Source organism: Arctopsyche grandis, chromosome 8 (assembly GCF_051622035.1).
Source record: "Arctopsyche grandis isolate Sample6627 chromosome 8, ASM5162203v2, whole genome shotgun sequence".
Taxonomy (NCBI): domain Eukaryota; kingdom Metazoa; phylum Arthropoda; class Insecta; order Trichoptera; family Hydropsychidae; genus Arctopsyche; species Arctopsyche grandis.
This window is the reverse complement of record NC_135362.1, coordinates 18,539,340-18,560,096: the sequence shown is the minus strand read 5'-3', so window position 1 is coordinate 18,560,096 and position 20,757 is coordinate 18,539,340. Positions and strand designations below refer to the sequence as shown.

The following is a 20,757-nucleotide window of genomic DNA, read 5'->3' as shown; positions in this document are numbered from 1 at the left end:
ATTGTACTAACGACAACTCGAGTGCCAGATATTCCGTATTCGCGATTTTTGTGGCAACGATTGTCGTGCGCGCGATGCAGAGTCGAATCATAATGAACTAAGAAGATGTTAGTAACAAAAGAGCGAAAGCAAGCTGATATTAGGCAGAAAAAAAGTCCGAGTCGTTGTCGGTAAATTTTGATTCGACTCCACAGCCCTGGTATTAACAACACAAGTTGACACTTTGAAATGCAACCTAGTGGAAACATGTCTTAAAGTATATGTGACGCCGTCAGTTCATTCTGAGCTCTTTTATTTTATGTCTCAAAAGCATTTTTTCAGGAACATTTCATCCATCATGTTGATTGTGAAATCAAATTGATTACCTACTTAAAAAACAGCAGAAAATTGGCAAAAGTTTCGATGAAAGATATTTAAATATTCAGTCCGGATCTGATTATCATCTCTTTTTAAAATCAAGGAAATCTTTTAACGGAAATGCATGAAGACTGTTGTCTATATTCACCAAGCCGCATTTACAAATCATTTTTATCTCTATAATGTAAAAAAATATGCTGATAATTATAAACCTCAACGTTGTTACATTTCAAAGTCTTCTTTTACGAGTTTTTTTTGCGAAACGTATCTACTTACCGCAATCTTACACTAATAATAATTAATGGCAGAATATATGTACATTGTACATCCATATTGCTATCTTTAAGTAGAAAACAGGACCATTGAATATGCGAAAGGTTCTCAGTAATATCATAAGGTATTTTTTTTAAAAATTCAATGACCAATAAGAATAGACTGGCCAACAACTAATAAGGTTTCCCAATTGAGTTGAATCAAAAAATTTTCTGTGAAATTTACTCGAATGAAATTTTTGATTTCAGCGCATAAATTGAGAATCGTTGATAAAAAAAGGTTAGAAAATAAATCAAAGATAAATTTAGCGACTGCAAATACATACATACATACATGTGCTATTTTTACATAGTGATCAAAACCATAACACCCCCTGATAATTTCTATAGAGAGCAGATTATCCTGATATGTCGTTGGATGATAGAGCGATTTTTGTTATATCCCATTTGATCCCTTTTCAATGCAACCGCTTTAATTTTTGGTTTATTATCTATGTGCTATTATAGTACAGTATTATTGTTATTCACACAAACATATGTACATACGTATATAATCTATATTTATGTACACACAAGGGAAAATATGATAATAGAAAAAATAATATAATGTTTTGACCAATGTATTATAAAAATTGTAGTTATATACATTATAATCCAGCACATATACAATTTCACATGTTAAGTCACCCACTTTGATAAAAAAATACTAACAATATACAATTCACTGGTTACATCGTGAGCACAACAGAAATGCTGTGTTCACATATCAATACTTAAGACAATGTTAACATACACTATATGTGATAAAAATGTATGTGAAAATGAATATAATCCAACGCCTCATTTTGTACTACATTTTATGTATTTACATACTGGTATGAATCTACCATTATATCCAGAAAAATACCAAACTTTAGTAACACATTTTTCCTATTTCAAAGTGTATGTATATTGCATATTTGTATATAACAATACTATGATTCTCAAGAAGTAATGGTAAATCTTAGAATAAATAGAACCTGTTATTAAATGAAAAACAATCACAAAGGAACTTCTTAAGATTATGGAATATTTAGAATATTTAGTCGCAATACCCATATTTGTTCTTTAAACGCCATAATATATATATAAATATAATAATTATAAATTAGAATATCGTCAACAAAATATCTTACATCTAATTCTAATAAAAAAAAATTTACCGTCAAAACTTTAAAATACAAATTTAGAGTAACTTTAAGCCTTTTATAATTTTAAATAAAAAAAATCGGTTTTTACTTTATAGATACATATATGAAATATACAATTATACAACTACATAGATAGTCAAAATATATTGTATAATTGAAAATGTATATTGAAACACGCTGAATATAACTGAAATTATTCAATATAAAAGTAAAACAATTTAAATTCATAATATATAAATATATAACTTTGTATGTACGTCAAACACCACATATGAAAGATTTTGTGATTTCATTGATTTTTATATTGGCTCAAAATAGAATTCTTAAAAAACAAATCATTTGCTGTCAAAATAAATACAAATATATGTATACGTATACATATACGTTATGTATGATACAATTTTAGTATCACGAAATATTCTAAAACCTCAATTATGCTTTCAAGCACAAATTAATAAATAATTATTGCTCTCCAAATAAATTTCGAATTATATGTTGAAATAAATCCACGCATAAACAAAATAAATATGATATTTAAACGATGACATTAAATTTAGAAATAGTATTATGCAGTCTTGAAAAAATCACAATATGTACATCAAACAAAATTTTGGGCAATATTTTGATTGATTAACTATGTGTATGTACGTATGTACATATAAATAAAAAAATTAAAAACTTTTCAAATCTAAAAAATCAATGAAACGGAAGTGTTTACAATTTCAATCAAGTGTGTATACAACAATTAGATTTCACTTAATCAATATATGTATATATGTACATACATACATACATATAATAAAGAAGAAAATACAGTATTTAAATAAAAATTACGGTTATTGTCATTTTATTGCATCAATCACTACAATAAACTGAAACGAAATTTCTTTTATTACTTGAGATCAAATAAATTACCAGTAAACGAGTTAAAATAGTGTAAAAATACAGCATATGTACAATATATAAAAAATACATACATAATGATAATGAAGATAAATATAATCAACTAGTCACTAATTTAAATATTTTTCAAAATAGCACATAATTTAACCGTATAAAATATTTGTGTGTATTGTACAATATTAGAACTCTAATAATTTTTAAACTTGTGAATGCCAATTTATGTACTAAAAGTATGTAAATAATACAGTAATATTTTGTTTCTCTCATATAAAAAATTAATGAGTAATAAGGATTACTTAGAATTATCTGCAGCAACTTGAGCAGCCAAATCGGCAAATTTAGCCATATAATCAATACTTGTTTCACTCATAAGACATTGAAGTTGAGTATCAACCTGAAAATTACATAAGAATGTAACAAACACATACCATAAATTATAAATTACACCATAATTGAAACTTACAGTCTCTTCTGTGCCTCTTGACGATATGTTTATATCGACGACGTGAGAACTAGGAGCACTGCTAGAATCTTTAAGTGATGAACTTGCATCAGTCTTGACAGACGTAAGCGGCGTTCCCTCGAGGTGTCCCAAAAAAGAGCTCAAAGAAAAATCACCAACACCTGAAGTCAACCAGTGTTCATCATTTTCTTTCAACAAATGTGATGGGCTCATAGAAGGAATTGATTCGTTTTTCAATAAACCCACAACTAAAATAAAAAAATAATTAGTAAAATATATAGATATATGTATGTATTTATCAGGGCTGTGAAGTCAGAGTCGAAGTTGTGGAGTTGTGGCTTTTTGACTAGAGTCAGATACGTTAAAAATTCCAACAAAATCGGAGTCACGTTTTTTTAATCACTCCACAGCCTTAGTATTATATTTATACAAAAATTACCAGAAAAATCGTCATGTTTATCTGCCACATAAATATCTTCTGTTTTAATACTGGAAACATCTATTGAAATCTCATCACCAATATTAGAAGGTAGTGATATATCCAACAAATTGGAAATGCAGGATGAACCTTCTCGAATAACTCCTTTCTCATTATCAGCCGGTCGATCAACATTTGAATTGGGCGAAGTACCAAATAATGTTACCTGTACAAAATATAAATTAAAAACATGATCATTTAAAACATCATGATATACATAAATTGGCTGGCTGAATATTTTACAATAAATTACCTCAGGCTTGAAAGATATAATATTTTGTTTATCGTCGGGTTTATCAGCACTTACAGCTTCGTCATCTTTAGTATTTGCACCTTTTACAGCTATTATTTTAGGTCTATTATAAAAAAATAAAAATCAATATTTTTCGCTACCTTTTATAATAATTCACATTCTTGACAAATTACTTACAAATTTTCTGTTGGCAAAATCATTTTCATAGATAAAGCAGGACGTATCTGTGGTAACTTTTGCAAAACAGGAAGTGGCTTTACTTGATACAATTTTGATGTAGAAGCTACATTTATTACTTGTGGTGGCCATGGAGCTAACGGCAGCAATTGCCGTACAACAACAGCTTTTTTTGGTTTTCTACCTCTCCGATTTGTCCAACGAGGCAATCCGCTAAACTGTAAAAGTTTGTGATATATGAATAAAAAGATGCATACAAATAAATGTATATCAAAACAAAAAAAACTAACATCGATTTGATTCCTAGCTGGTTGAGATTGTCCATAAGGTTGAAGCCTCGATGTAACATTTGATTTTGAAAACGGAGTCCGAAACACTTCTTGAGAAGCACTATTGTTTTCATTGTTTGGATTTAAAATTATAGGACTTTCATCAGACGTTGATGGAATATCATCAACTGGTTTCAATTCAGAACCTATAACTGTAAATTTAGGTTTGACGACTTTTTTTGTAATTCTTGATGGGATTGCTTGTAAATCAAACATTTTCGAGGTGATCGTAGGCGTTTGACCATAATGAGAAGGTCCGGTAACATTTTTACTTGATGAAGGTTGATCCTGAATATTTACACTTGGCTGTTTTTTATTGAACGCGTTCAACTTATCTTTAGTTATAACGCGTTGGGTAGGGAATTTAGGCCCTGTCGCATCAGAAACATTAACATCAGTCACATTTCCTGAATACGACTTCCGTCCACGCAATCCACTACAAACATGTCCACATAGACAAGATGTTGGCCCTTTTTTAGCGTATAATTGAGATAAGGATAAAAGTTTTTTCAATCTCGTTGCTAATGTGACGACTTGTTCTCTCTGTTTAACAACTAGAGGTGCAGCTGATGAATTTGAATCGGAAACCGCTTGAGCTGATTGATTAGAACTTGAGCATGGATTATTAACTATTTTTGTGACTAAATTTAAAGATGTCATGTTTGGCTCATCTTCAACGCAAGAGTATAATGTTTGTTTAGGATCGGGAGACATAACATCAGATTCTAAAAAAAAAAATAGTAGTTTCGATAAAGTAATTTTTTTTTAATAATGTATACATACATATACTACATATGTTTATTTACATACCTTGTCTATTATCATCTGTGTGACTTTCTAAAATAATTATAGATTGCAGGGTTCCATCTTGATTATTGACTTTTCCTTTGTCTTCGTTACCCACACTTTGGCTATTTGAAATCTCAGATTCCTTTGTTGTTACATCACAAGGTTCTGTTGATTGTTTCGTGTTTTGTATCATATCATCACCAATTGGTAGTGTGCCCTTTGCCCACCAATAATTCATATCTAATTTGGACTCATTACCAAACTGTAAAAATCGAATTATTTATAGATCGCATAATGTACAGATACAATTATAATAAAAATTATTAAATATTACCATTAGATACAGATCTCCAATCGTTAAGTCTCCAGCATCGTAACAACTCCATCCTTTCTGTATTTGCTCCATCAACAAATCTCGATTCCAATTTTTTTTAATAAAACCAGAAAACGTATTACTAAGTTTGCCACTTTCATCAACATTGTCATTATTAGAAATTGATTCACGATTATTTGTAGCGTTTGGTTCTTTTTCCTTTTTTGCTTTCCCTTTTAATGCAACCTAGAATATAAAAAAAAAATTCGATCAACTACTCTTTCAATTCTATACCGATAATTAAAATATTTTACAAAATATACATATAAAATTTACTTTTGGATATTTCAATGATTTTACAGCCGCATCGCATTCACCATCCGTCTCATTGTGTTCATATTCGTGTTCCGAATATATTTCTTTGTCCCTAAAATCATTAAAATCCTTCTCGTCAATCGACTTTTCGTCGCTCATGACCTCTTTAGGGATAGAATCGCTTCTATGCTCGATGAGTGAGCCATTCATGCCATCATTAGCAGTTTCATCAACATCAAATATATTAAAATTTTCATTTTTATCCCAATTATCAGACTCCACTTTGTGTTTCTTTGTGGTATCATTATCACCACTGTCTTTACGTTGTCGTTTATGAGTTTTAAATCGACCTCCTACTTTAATACATCCACCAGCTACAAAATAAATAAGATTTTAATTCCAATAAATATTATTATACAAGTTTCATTAATTTCAAATAATTATACATGAAACTTAAAGTTAACTTACAATGATATGCTGGATTTTGTGTGCATAGTGAACCGGTTCCAAGTCGCTCTTGATATATAGACAAGCTTATCCTATGACTAGTTAAATGCTCGCTAACATTTACCGTTGGTATGTTTATATCGGTTCCAGGCTTTGGACCAACATGGAGAAACAATTCCTTAGAATTTTCTAATAACAAATTCGAAGAAATATCTTTTTCAATTTCTTCTTTCTTTGAACCATCCACATTTTTAGTATTTCCATCATTTTTTGATGAAGACAAATCCTCGTTTCTAATTTTGCCTTCAACGACTGTATTTAAATTTAATTCAACTTCTTCACATTCATCTTTTTCTAAATTACTAACTTTTCCATTACTTTTTTGCACACCATCTTCATCCAAAACAATGATTTCGTCAGTCTTTGGTGGACAGTTTTTATCCTTTTTATTATCTAAATTACTATCATGAATTGTACTGCTTTGAATATTTGGAGATATGGGTAATTTGTTTAAGGTCAACGTGTTCTGTGTGTTTGGATTAAGCACCAAATTTATCTGCTGCTCTACACTATTACAAAAATCGATTTCTTTGATTTCACTAGATGCCACTAGTGATTCTCTCTATTAATAATGATATTAAGGAAAATATTTAGGGATAATACTAAAAATCACATTAAAGATTTAATATTTTTTAAATTCTAAATCATAAGGATACAACAAAATCTGTCGGCATAAGCCAACGTCGTTGGAGAAGAGTCAGAACTGGAGCGAGACGTCTGGAAGGAGCAACAGCTAATAAAACTCGCGGATTATGTGCTGCAGCATGTACACGAGACCAAGCTTCCATATCACGGGGATTAAGGCAAACAACCACCCGTGACGGCAACCGCAAATTTTCTTCCCACTCTGTTAAAAAAAAAACAAAAAAATTAAGTAACACTGTTACATAATCAGATCTATCATATTTAAACTAAATAAAACAAACCTTCTAATTTATTAAGACGACGTAAAGCACGACATATTGGAGTGCGAACGCGAACAGTACGTCCTCCTGTGCGAACAGCTACCACACCATGCCAAACCAATTCTGATAATCTAAGAATGGCACGAGCAGCCACTCCAGAAACCAACCTTTTCTTCATTTCTCCATAATTTATTAAGGCGTAAAGTTCCTGTACGACTTTTTTCACATCTAAAACAATAAAAAATAAGTAATAAGCCCAGTTTTTTTTATTTGATTTAGCATATTTCTAAATTGCATTATAACTTACCATCGCCGAACTTTACATACTTGGATACTTTCTGCCAAGTGCGATAATAAAAATGACTGACTTGATGTTTATTTTTTGTTATATTGTCTGGAACGCCTTTCTTTTTCATTTTGTTATGTATATAAGACGTTATTGAATCAAAATCTTTGCCATATTCGTTTAATGCTTCGAAAAAAAGATTTTTTTCTCTCGTAGACCAAAGAGCCTTTGGCATTCGTTGCTTAGCAGTACTTATAGGTTGTCTATTTACTAACCCTGGTACATTTAAAGGTAAAATTCCACTTTCTTCTTCATTTTTTTCCAAAGTTTCGTGTTTTGTATCTGTAAATGTAAAATATTAGTTTAATTTTGCAACAAAAATTATTTTTATGTACGACACGAGGAAAATAACGTGGTAATGAGGGCAATAACCTTTCTTGTCTTTCTCGGATGTATCAAGCACCGTAGAAACACTGGATGTCGTGGGTTGTGTTTGCGATGAATCCTGTCGCATTTTTTTAAAAACACGAGCACTAGTTCGTACTGTTTGTCCTGGGGATTCACCTCGTTGAATTCCATTATAGGTTGTTAAAGATCCGAGTAATTCTTCCACTGGCTCGACATTCGCGTCCGTTTTCGATCGAATCTAAAGTTTAAAAATAATAAAAAAAAATAGTTCACATTATTTAAATGTAATCAATAATAGAAAAAGCACACATGTAAGCTATGACTAAATCGTGACAAAAAAAACTCAAGCGTAATAGTGAAGAAATTAAACAAGACTAGTTGAAAAATAAAATAAAAATGAAAGTCAACGAATGAAATATTACAATACATAATATTCTTTGTCTTTAAATATTCACTTAATGACATTTTTCAACTCTGCAAACATTCACTATATTATTAATGATGTATTTTTGAAAAAAGCGACTTGCTGAAAAATTGTTTCCCATTTTAAAAAATAAAAATATCCAATAGGTAATTATTTGACTCAATTTTCATTTGACAAAAATTTTGTATCAAACTTCTTAGAAAAACTTTCAAATGTATAGGTATATACAATATAAAAAAAAAACAGTGGCAGTACTAAAAAATCGTTAAATTGTCCTTTGTTTCTTTATTTAACAACACGTTCGTGAATACATATTATGTACATATATGGAATTCTGAAATTCAACAAAGACCACTTAGCATCTACATAGGTATGATTCAATAACCTTGTTTATAATTGTGAATGATTATAAATGCGATTGCGTTCCAGATAGAGTAAGGTACAAATATCCGAGATGGAAAAACGAGTTGTATGAAGTATGTAGATTCAAATTTTGTCGAACAAGTTTGATGTCACCAAAGTAGGTGAAGGATTAAGTAAGGAATAAATACCTAAAGGCGTTAACTATTCGATTAGATTAGTAGATCACCTCTGTACGCGTACTTAATGCGGTCATAAGTAATTTAGCTACCTTAAAATGCGTATTGAATAATTGATCAGCACGTGTTCGACTGCAGTAAAATGCTCTCGAAAATTCAATATAATGTTGCAGTTAATTTTGCATTTTTATTACTTCCATTTTGCGGAATTATCACACGTCAAACTTCATTCGGTATAATTTTAAACAAGCACTTCCTGTTCACATTGTACTTACATACATGACTACATTTTCGCAGTTTTTATTTCAATATTGAAATATATACATATATCTATATTGGCCTTTTATTTAAAAGAACATTTTCTTGTACGTACGTACGTTTATGTACATATTGTATATATACGTACATACAGTTCATATAGTAAAAAATTTCAAAACGAAAAAGCGTTCAAGGACCGATTTTAAATACATATTTACATGTTTGTTGTTTCACAATGACAGTTAAAAATATCTGCTATTCGCTTTGTACACAAAAAATCCGTACAAAAGCGAAAAATAATCCATAAGCATACCGCTACCTTAAATTGAAAATATCTCAATTTTTACGAAAAATTACCTACATGTGTATCAAATTAATATTGTAAAAAAATTTAAGCGAAAATTTGATAAGACAAATTCTTAAAAGTTCAATTGCCAATCATGGCATTTGCGCTTCAAATCAAGCACTCCCATTATAAAGCAAGTTTAAATTTAACCTACTTTAATAATTCCTGAGACTTTCTTTCAAATACGCACATGCCATTTGAAACGAAAATCAATCTTGTTCATTAAAGGTAAATGATGTGAAAATCATTTTTTGAGCCCTTTCTAATGTGGTTCAAAATAAGACCATCTGTTTACAGCTCCACATTCTTTCGGTTAACTTCGCACACATATAAAAATTTCCATTTTTTTCTTCTTCTACTACTTCTTCTTCTTCTTCATCTCCATCTTCTTCGTCATACCTCAATTACATCGGACACTTTTACCGTTGGGCACACACAGGCGATCACTTCTTTTGAAGATACTCACGGTTACTTTCCATCGCATTACCATACCATACCGTTCGTGGCACTGAAGTCGAGCACATTTGACCACCGCCAGGGGGTCCCTTGAATGGAACTATTCCGCGAATCCAAGACAAATGGCCGTGCGAACGACTCGCGAAATGTATCAAGGCTCGGCACGACAGTTCAAAGGTCTAGGCTGAAACCAAATGCAGGAAACCCCCGAAAAAGGAGCTACAACGGCGAACTTTAGCCGCCATTGTCAACCGGGTGGCCCGGCGAAAATATAAACAACAAAACGAAGAACGACTCTCTCGTCTGCGTCAGATGGTCGCGGTCCGACACGCATGTCTGACATCAATTTCGACCATTTCTCGCCGATTTGATATACGCTGGACCATCTCGAGCTCAAAGGTTCCAACTATTGTCGCGCTCACCTTCGCCACTTCGAGTTCAACCGGACCCAACCGGTACAACGACCCTTCCAAAGCGGCAAAAATAAATCAGCACACAATAAGAAACTTAAAAATTGCATCGACATGACGCTCAACTCCTCGACGAGCGAAGACAACATACACAGAAGCACGTATTTAGCCGAGGGAAAAAGACTGCGACGATTCCCACACATGAAGAAACCAAATCATAAACTCAATAAATAATAACATAAAATAACTTTAAAACAAAGTGCTGTGTGTGTGTATATATATATATATATATATAAATTATTAATCAAACACTATTGTGTAAATAAATCGCAAACATGAAAATAGCGAATGTGATGTGTGTGTTGGTGTGCATATCGGACCACATAGTTCGCAGTGGAACAGTGAAGAAACTACCAAGAGAAGCTCTGATGACAACGGTATATACAATTTGAATTCACTCTGTATAATTTAATCGAACTTTACCTTTAAATGCGTCGTCATGTGCGCATCAAAAGTAAAATAAGAACGCGCAGACGCGCCTCGATTTGGCCACACTACTCTCTTTTCATACTAAAATTCCGCAATCGCATAAAATGCCATGTCTAACGGTTCTATCCACAAATATATTTATAATATACATACATACATATATAAATAATATAATTCAAATTCGACGCGGGATTATAAAATTATTATGAATTAACTGTAAATTCGAATGCAAATTCTATCACGGCGACATTTTTGTGAGATGCATAATAATTTGACATAAACACATAACGCCTCTATTACAGCACAAATAAAATTCGAATTATGCGACTGGTTTCAAGAACGAATTACAGTTACGTGTAATATAAAACAAACGTGTTTCTAAAATAATAATAAAGTAATACAAAATTTAATTAATTTTAATCAAAGCTTAGCGTCTAAAAGTCGCCATTTTACTAAGATTTCAAGTAACAATATCCTTATTTAAAGTAACGCCCGGTCGGAATCGATTAATTATTCGATTTATATACGCTACTGGCAAGATCTGAATAGTTATCAAATCCAAATCGACTGCTTCCTGTTAGAGTTTGCCATTTTATCTAACTTAATTGTTATTATGGATCCAAAAAAATTCAGCATCGCCCTATCCGTTTCTCGCAAATTCATAACAAATCCATTTTTTTATTGTTAAAAATACCTACATGTATTTATTTATATTATTTTAAATCAATTTTTTACCACGGTGCCAACTTGACGAGGAACGGTTTCAATAATGAAATCAGATAAATTGGCAAACTCTGATAGGAAACGATGGACTTGAAGTCACCCAAGTCTAACTAGCAGTACTGCAGAAATACTCTGAATAAATTATTTTCAATCGAGGTCAAAGCAGGGCTCGAACCCAGGTTCTCTCAGTGGTTATCATTAACGCAACCATCGAGTTATACTGCTTTAAGTACAAGTTTGGGTATAGTTGTCCCTTCAGGGCAACCTATGGTACCTATGGTAAAAGTGAAATACATATATAAAATAAAAATATGCTAATCAATTAACTATTCTAAAATCATTCCCGTACTGTATTAAAATAATATGTAGAATTTAAAACAAATGGTGTAAAAAATTCTATTAATTTTTCAAAAAAAAATTATATAATACATGCAAAAGAAGTTTCGGTAGTGTGTAACCCTTCGAATGCTGACCAACGCCGATCGGCGTTTTGACAACGAGTCGATGAGCCTGAAATACGCCGATAGGCGTTGTTTTTTAAGTAAAAAATAAACAAGAATACAACCAGCTAAAGCCTTTCCAGGTAGCATTGAAAAAAATGCATTGAACATGGGTCGTGCAATTCGTGTCAATAAAGACTAGTTTACACCAGAATTTATGAATTTATAACCATAGTAGAATTTCTCGATGGAAATCCCCAACTGCTGAATATTTTAGATTGCGGTTTAGCATTTAGATTGTGGGCATTACATTTTAACAGCAATGAAGGTGATGGAACTAATTTTGGAAAAATATAATACTTTAATTAATCGACTTCTTTTGTTTATTTTAATTTGTTGCAAGATATATTAGAGTTTAAACACACCTTTATAAAACTTGAAATCCTCGGCGGTCGTTATCTAGGGTTTGTTTGGATTAATTACAATTTTTATACCAGCTTTCTATTGGATTTCTAAATAATTCTAGTTGGAAATGTTGGCAAAATATTCAGCGTGGCGGGATTTCAACAGAAAAGACATCAGCACTCAAAGGGTTAAACTATATAAAATTAAACTGTTACGTAACTGCAAAAAAAACGACAAAATAAAAAAATGTTTTCGGGAAAGAGAGTAAATTTTTTACTGTACTAAATAATAGTACCTCAATTACATACTCGCTAAAAAATCTACATAATTATATATTTGAGAATAATTAACAATTTCGGCGTAAGTAAGCAAGCATTTGAGCGGTTCGTAAGCGATTAGCGCCGAATACCGATTCTCGAGTGTTTTTGCGCTTTTGTTTGCCAACTGTTCCAATTACCATCGGAATTCACCGCGAAGAAGTTTGCAAAACTTGTAGCAGAACCTAGAAAATGTCTAACTAAACAGTAAATGATGCTATCGAGAGTAACTGTGACCTTGGCACACTACGTGCTAAACGAGATCGTGTCGTTAGCATACTTGCATCAAAAAATCACCGGAAAACCTGCCGTATGACACACATTGCACCGCACCACGTGCTCTATCAGCTGAATCAAAAAAGATTCCTCACTTCAGACAGTGGTTTTCAATCCAACTAGTGTAATACCTGACAGCTTACTCACAAAACCAAGTGATCGCAAAATTGATTCTACGAACGAGGAAAATCGCGAAGAAAACTACTTCGAACTTTCACCTGCGAAGCTATTCCAAACATTTCCGGAACATTCTCAAAAATATTTTTTTTGAAATGGTATCCTTATTCAAATTGCAGGTAGACCTATGCTCAATTGACCTATAGATTGAATTCCAAATAAACTAGATATTCATATGTACTATACTTTTATAATACATTTTTAAAAGCATGAAATTGTGATTCTGAGTTGGAATCAGTCAAAATCTCGATTTTTTTTCCAATTTTTACATGATCACAAAACTTCAACTATTGTTACTGGTTTGGTGATTGTTCCGCACAAAGTGATCCCTGGCACAAAGTGTACATCTGGCACCCAAAAATTCCATCCATCGAGAGTTACCACGTGGATTATCATACCAACGAGAACTCGAGCGCCAGATGTTCCGTATTCGCGGATTGTGGTGTGCGTGATCGCAATATGCGAAATAATATATACATAGATAAAGTAAAAAGTGTCGATTCCCCAATAATAAATCTAATATCTAATATGTGCACTTTTCCATTAGACCTTTTGATTTTGCTTTAATTCCTACATTAGAAGGAATACAACTTTTCTCATATACTATGTACTTAAATTTATATTTCTAGTATCTATCGTTTCCTTCTCGCTGCGAGGGAAGCGATAGATTAGGAGCTAATCTGTTAACTAAACAATGATTTGACATGCACATGCCAAATTATCTTAAACAGAAATCTTTATTCTTAGTTAATTCATTAAATAAGCCAGCAGCATAGCTCAGTGGTTGCGTTAATGCTAACCACCGAAAAATTGCCGGGTTCGATCCCATGGGTTACCCTCGATGGAAAAGAATTTATTTCGAGTATAATCTGTAGTGCTGCTGGTCAGACATGGGTATTTGTACTCCAAGTTACTCGTTTCCTATCAGAGTTTGCCAATTTATCTGATCTCATTATTGAAACGGTCCCTCCATCAAATTGCATAAAAACCATCAAGATTTCAAAATTTTATATGCACAAGTTTAATACCATACTCGTAGATATCGCTCGGGGCAACCTATAATGACATCAGGGGGAAATATAAATAATAATAATAAAAAAAAAAAAAACAATTAAGTCCTCTCGATTTCAAACCACTGCCTTCGAAAGAGAAAGGTCAATTTTCACACAAACAACTCCTATTACAGTAAAATCACACAATCATTGATTTGTTTTGAATCAAAATTGATCCCAATTAAAAACACGCACACGAAATATATGTACGAGTCAACGAAAATGCAAGTTGGAATATACACTTCCCTCGTCGTGCTATTTATTTAAAACTGGAAATTTCTTAGCTTTTCACAAAAACAATTCCAACTTGTACTGTTTGCAAATTATATTAGATACAAACATGGACTATCAATGTGTCAAGAATAATCTATGAATTCGTGTACGAAGTTAACCTCGCACTATTGCATAATATTAAGCAATACACGCAAAAAAACAAAAACCAATATATGAAAAAGAGAAAAAAAGGCCACACAGGAAGAGATTATAATCGAGTTGTAATAAAATGTGTGACATTGAACGATTGCATAATACGAATAAGTTCGATGAACGTGAAAAAGTTGAACCGCCTCGAGCCGCTCTAATAGTGAAGGTGACGGTCGATCGAATTTCACGTGTTTTAAAATGTGTTTGCACAATTTGAAAGACAACATTTATCAAGAATTTTTACAAAATAATGCAATGACCATCATCAATTTGAGCCTAAGTTTACCGCCCCGCTTTCAAATGATCTATTACGTAACGCATTGGCACTGATGCAACGTAAAGATCCCAAAATAATCACTATTAAAACGATAAACGATAAGTAAATAAATTGCCCTTAAATTAATAATTGTACTAATGATGAGTTGGATATATAAATAATAACAGCAGTGACCCCGAACTACATACACATGTATGTTATGTATTTCCTTCGTTACATTAACTGAACGATATATGTAATTAGCAACAATATTGACGTACCGATTTATATGTATATACATATATCCATAGGTAAAAAGGTTCATAATAGAATTTCCGGAAAATGCTCGGAAAAGCTCCGTCGTCGTCGATTTGGTCGCATCGAGTATTTTTGTCCTCGGTAAATGTAGAGCAAATATTTGAACTCGTTACTTACGCAATAAATGTACATATGTACATGCAAGATCTGAGTGTTTATATACATATTTCAATCATTTTAATAACACGCATTACCCACATACATATAATAAAATATGTGCATACATTTAGAATCACGCGAGATGATTTTTCCTCAAGAGTGTTCAAATGGTAATAATAAAAAGGCAAAACAACGCATTAACGTCAGTATAAAATCCACACAAACTTCAAAAATTTAATTTATTAATAATAAAATTCATGGCACAAATTGCAGTATTTAATTACAATAAAAAATGAAAACTAGATTTTATTTCTAGTTGTGTTTACAAAAAATAATTCATTATTCTTTATTACTTTATCTATGTACGTTGTAACAATAGATGAAGTTTTGTGATCGTGCGAAAATTCGAACTCGAGATTTTGACTGATTCGAACTCAGAATCGATCACTGATCACGTTTTAATGATCTAGAAAAAATGTATATGGCTGTGTATTTTGGGGATTTTTTGAACACCGTTAATCCTATCGGAACTGAAACTTAGTAACTGAAATTCTTATCGACACGGCGTAATTTTTTTTCAAATTAAGTTGACTGGAAATGGTACCTCCCCTTGTAGGTGTCCTCTTTTTTAAGTTTTTGAATTCAATTATCTCCCAAACCGCTAACTGAATCGGATAGAAATAATGTAAGAATATTTTTACCAGAACCGGAAGTAGTACTTTTACTCTAGAGAATCGAGGTATTTTATGTTTTTCTCAGAAACCTTTTCGTTTATTGAACTCATAAATCAAAAATCATTCATAAAATAATCAAATACGATTTTTAGCCTTTTCGCCATGCCTATAATATGAATCATTAAACACTGTTATTAAAAAACAGTTTTCAATTTAAATACCGACAGATTCCAGAATTTTACCAATTATTAAAAAAAAATACGGTTTCCGGAAACCGTTGGCAACGGTTCAGTGTTCAATATTTTCAATGAACAGTTTCCTGATAATACACATATGTATGTATAATATATATTTTATATACGTATCACTATTTAAAACGTAATCCAAATGGCATGTACATATGTAATTGCATGTTAATGCAATTGTACCTGAAACGGAACATGCCGATCATTGAATCACATTTTTATTGTAAACAATCGTATTAAAAATATATCAAAAAAACAATTTTGAATGTAAATGTACATGTATATACATATGTACATTTATACCTATATATAAATAGATCATACAAAACTTCATTTTTACAAGGTCGCCAAGTAATTCAGATAATTTGGAGAGCTCAATTAAAAACAATTTCACAACAGCCTATTCATTTTCTCATTTGTGAATCTATCAAATGTTAAAATAATTACAAATTAACCTTAAAAAATTTCGGCGATTTAATCAGGGTCAGTCAACGACCCGAAACTACACAAATAAAGTAAAAAATTAACACGCAACCAAATTTTACAGTCAGAGATGATAATATTCGGCGGATATCCTGTCGAAGAGTACAAAGTGCAAACGAGCGACAACTACATATTGACAATGTACAGAATACCTGGAGGTCGCAACGGTAAGAAATTTAACCCATTTTTACCACCGGTCGTGCTTGTTCACGGAATGATATCATCGTCGAGAGACTTTCTTCTCATGGGACCGAACAAAAGCATAGGTGGGTACAATCGAATGTGTCAAAACCAATCAAAACACAACAAGCTCATTCAACACACTTTCATAACGGAACGCGTCGAATTCCAGGATTCATACTCGCGGACGCCGGTTACGACGTTTGGATACCGAACATGAGATTCAACGAATACGCAACCCATCTGACGAAAACCAAGAGCGATGCTACTTATTGGAACTTCAGGTATTACCCACCACCACCACCACGCACGTACAAAATCTTGATAGCTTGTATGTACATATAATCAATCATAATTATTGAAATTTCCACAGTTTGGATGAGCACGGCAGCATCGATATACCCGAATCGATAGATCGTGTCCTGAAGACGACCAAAGCTAATAAAATCCACTACATGGGATATTCGCTGGGAGCCACTGTTTACATCATCATGTGCAACACGAGACCAGACCTAGCGTCGAAAATGGCGTCTTTTATAGCTTTAGCACCTGCGATATACATGACGAACGTGCGACCTTTGGTTCAACTCGTAGATAAATTGCATTTACCTGTAAGCCATGTACTTGATTAATCAATTAATATCTAGGGCCGATTACGCAACGCAAGTAGCATTGAACGACGGAGCAACTGAGATGAAACTTAATAAAAAATATATACTAATTCTGACTCACTGAGAACGAATATCTAATATATAATTTCGAAAGAGACTTGGTATGTATTTAAATATATTTATTTGGGAGCATCGAAAACAAATCAAAGTTTCTGTGACGACATTATCGATATATGGTTGAATATTATTATTTTCGATTCAAATAAATTTAATTAAAAATACAAGTTAATATTAACTATTAGATTCGCCATGTTTATGCTGTTTATATTACAAAAACCGAGCGAAGCCGGGTAAAAAACCCAGTAATATATAAATGCGTACTGAATGAAATTACAACACTTTTAATGACTTTATAAGTTGATCTAACACTTTCATACGAAATTCTGAACAATGGTGAAAAGGAGAATGAAGCGAAAAAGGCTGGGATGATTTACAGGTACTATTTCTGTAAATCATACTATACCTGTAAATCATCCCAGCCTTTTTGCCTTCATTCTCCATTTCACCTATATATTATAGGTGAAATGTAATATATTTTGTTCAAAATATATTCCCCCTCCCCCCCTTTTTTACAAGCTTTTTATAAGTTATTCTCCCATTAAAATATAAGAATATTCCAATGGCGTTCTAAAAAGCTTTTCTTCTTGTCTTTGTATTGTGGATGAATATTCAGAAATTTTTGCTTCTACTTTTTTGGTTTTATAGACTTATTGGATAAAAACAATACAAATAACACACTGATATCTATATTGATATCTACATTGAGCCTATCTTCTCCATTGATAATGTGCTGTGGCTTTTGGCTCAAACACGTCAATATTCGCGCCGCACATTTCACCAATATTTTACTTTATTTAATCTATTAGTGAAGTGAAAATGTATATGAGAAAGCGTGAAAGCTAGTAATATAAAGTCCTAGCGATTCAGCAATACACCCCCATCGAACTAAAAAATCCCCCCCTTGGGGGAATTCTCCACCGTTTGAGGACACCTATTGTAACTATTTAAAGGGGAAAACACCTACATACGTATCTATGAATTCGTTCAATAAAAAAGTTATTATTAATTTTACAGGAAAATATTGCGACACATGAAAAAAGTACCCGAATAAAACAATAATTTATTTTTTATTTTTTACAGAAATTTCTGAAGAAGATTGGAATAAATGCATTAGTTTTAAATAAAAATTTGCAAAAGTATTTAGCTAGCCAATTTTGTAGTCCAAGTACACCTGCTGATGATGTTTGTTTTGCGTTATTTTTTTTACTAGTAGGTGAAGATTACGAACAAGTAGATTGGGTGCGTAAATTACTTATAAAATAAAGATTCAATCTACATATGAGCCGTTATAATTGAAAGTGCCATAAGTCAAATTTCCTTATTTCGAAAAATATCTCGCAAAACATTAAATATAATGCTTTGCGTTTAACAATATTTAAAAATACTGGTGGTAATACGTTATTCTGCTTTTCCGAGATTCTGGACATATCAAATTAAAAGAAATGATAACAATTTGTGAATTAAGTCAAACAGAAATAATTTTTTTGGAACTGAAAATTGGAAATCCGCCACTTTCAAATATAACGGCTCATATAATACATACATAGTTTAACGAATATATTAAAATATTTCAGGAAAAATCCCCAGTGATTTTCAACAGATTTCAATCAATAGGCGTACAACAATTGGAACATTTCGTACAACTCATTACGAGAGGTATTTTCATGACGATATTTATAAAATAAAGACATTAAAATATATGACTACAAGTAAATTATATATTTTTTAGATACTCTGTCCAAATTCGATTATGGAAAAGAAGATAATTTGATACGATACGGAACAGAAAAACCACCCGATTACAATATAACTATAAATGTTGCACCGGTTGTGATTTATTACGCAGAAAACGACAAACTAATTTCAGTTAACGTAAATATAAACATACTTTTAATTGTACTAACATGATAATTATCAAATCATTACGCTGTTGAAATTTTCCACAAAGAATATAATCAAATAATTATAAAAGCGCGCTCCACGATTTGATAATTGCGTAAAATTACAATAATATAAAACGATTTGGAAGTTCTTTCGAAGGAACGCGCAGTTAATAAAAATCATTTATGATACAAAAACTTAATTGATCATTTTTTATCCAATAATATAAAATCGTTTTATTCTACCCGATAAAATAATGTATGTATGATACATGAAATTGTACCTTATCCGGAAAAGACTGTCGTGAATAATTATTATCGTAAATATATGAGAATAGAATAATTTTATGAATCAGCTAACAATAGCAAAATAAATAACCACATATAAAACGATTTTAATATAATTATATAATACCTATGTAATTTACAGGACACAAATAAATTGGCGAACATATACCGAGATACGAACACGTTAATGTCCGTTCGTAAAGTTGGGTGGAAAAAATTCAATCACGTTGATTATATTTACGCAAAGGATGTACACAAATACGTAAACATGGACATGTTGAAAATATTAGATTACATATCATACAAAACCATTAGAAACGTGTCGAAAATTAAAAATCTTCACAACACCACAATATTATGACACGAACACGCTCACCATTCCAAAAACAGTTCCTGATACCGAAGTCACTCCTTTACAACAGACCATTTCCCATGAGTGCTATAAAACAGAAACACCATGTACAAAATAATATAGTTATAATTTTCATCATTGTAAATAAACAAAAAAAAATATTTAAAAGTTTTCATTTTGATTTTCATTAATTTCCAGCTTCACATATGTACAATATATTGTATGTACCCTTGTGTACGTATATCATAAATATATTAAAAGTCTCGTGATATAATTTATATTTTCTCCAACGCCACGCCACGTTAATGTTTCCAATATTGATTTTTGTTTTTTATTTAATTTAATGTCCATACAGGATATTCAAAGGCTACAGCATGAATCCAAACGAAACAATCGACAAGTTAAATGTGTAAAAATCTCTTGGCGCAAATTCACTCACTTGGATTTTATTTTAGCGAAAGATATCGGAGATTTGGTCAACAAAGATATTGTGGAAAAGCTCAACAGCATCACTTCAAAATCAAGCATTTAATTTAAAAAATAAAAATGATAAAATTATCAGTGAAATGTC

The 20,757-nt window shown here is 31.7% G+C and overlaps 2 protein-coding genes across 3 annotated transcripts in view; one reads left to right on the top strand and one right to left on the bottom strand.

Annotated features, from left to right (window-relative positions):
* The window catches only part of LOC143916158 (lipase 3-like), a 22,537-nt gene extending 1,780 nt beyond the window's left edge, over nt 1-20,757 (top strand). Inside the window, exons 2-8 of one of the 2 annotated variants that reach the window (XM_077437095.1) lie at nt 16,820-16,922; nt 17,108-17,219; nt 17,309-17,546; nt 18,747-18,905; nt 19,241-19,322; nt 19,396-19,538; nt 20,542-20,757. In XM_077437095.1, the coding sequence (XP_077293221.1) occupies nt 16,820-16,922; nt 17,108-17,219; nt 17,309-17,546; nt 18,747-18,905; nt 19,241-19,322; nt 19,396-19,538; nt 20,542-20,718 (1,014 nt within the window). In that variant the 3' untranslated portion in view covers nt 20,719-20,757. Of the gene's footprint in view, nt 1-16,819; nt 17,022-17,107; nt 17,220-17,308; nt 17,547-18,746; nt 18,906-19,240; nt 19,323-19,395; nt 19,539-19,976 lie in introns of both variants that reach the window. The other variant, XM_077437094.1, reaches the window with a different exon arrangement.
* crm (cramped chromatin regulator) overlaps nt 2,895-20,757 on the bottom strand; it is a 36,865-nt gene continuing 19,002 nt past the window's right edge. Inside the window, exons 3-16 of the mRNA XM_077437084.1 lie at nt 7,970-8,183; nt 7,559-7,879; nt 7,273-7,479; nt 7,003-7,193; nt 6,308-6,908; nt 5,861-6,213; nt 5,546-5,770; nt 5,233-5,473; nt 4,384-5,147; nt 4,094-4,311; nt 3,917-4,019; nt 3,625-3,829; nt 3,228-3,433; nt 2,895-3,116 (exon numbers count right to left, since the gene is read on the bottom strand). Coding sequence (XP_077293210.1) covers nt 3,015-3,116; nt 3,228-3,433; nt 3,625-3,829; nt 3,917-4,019; nt 4,094-4,311; nt 4,384-5,147; nt 5,233-5,473; nt 5,546-5,770; nt 5,861-6,213; nt 6,308-6,908; nt 7,003-7,193; nt 7,273-7,479; nt 7,559-7,879; nt 7,970-8,183 — 3,951 coding nt within the window. The 3' untranslated portion in view covers nt 2,895-3,014. The remainder of the gene's footprint in view (nt 3,117-3,227; nt 3,434-3,624; nt 3,830-3,916; nt 4,020-4,093; nt 4,312-4,383; nt 5,148-5,232; nt 5,474-5,545; nt 5,771-5,860; nt 6,214-6,307; nt 6,909-7,002; nt 7,194-7,272; nt 7,480-7,558; nt 7,880-7,969; nt 8,184-20,757) is intronic.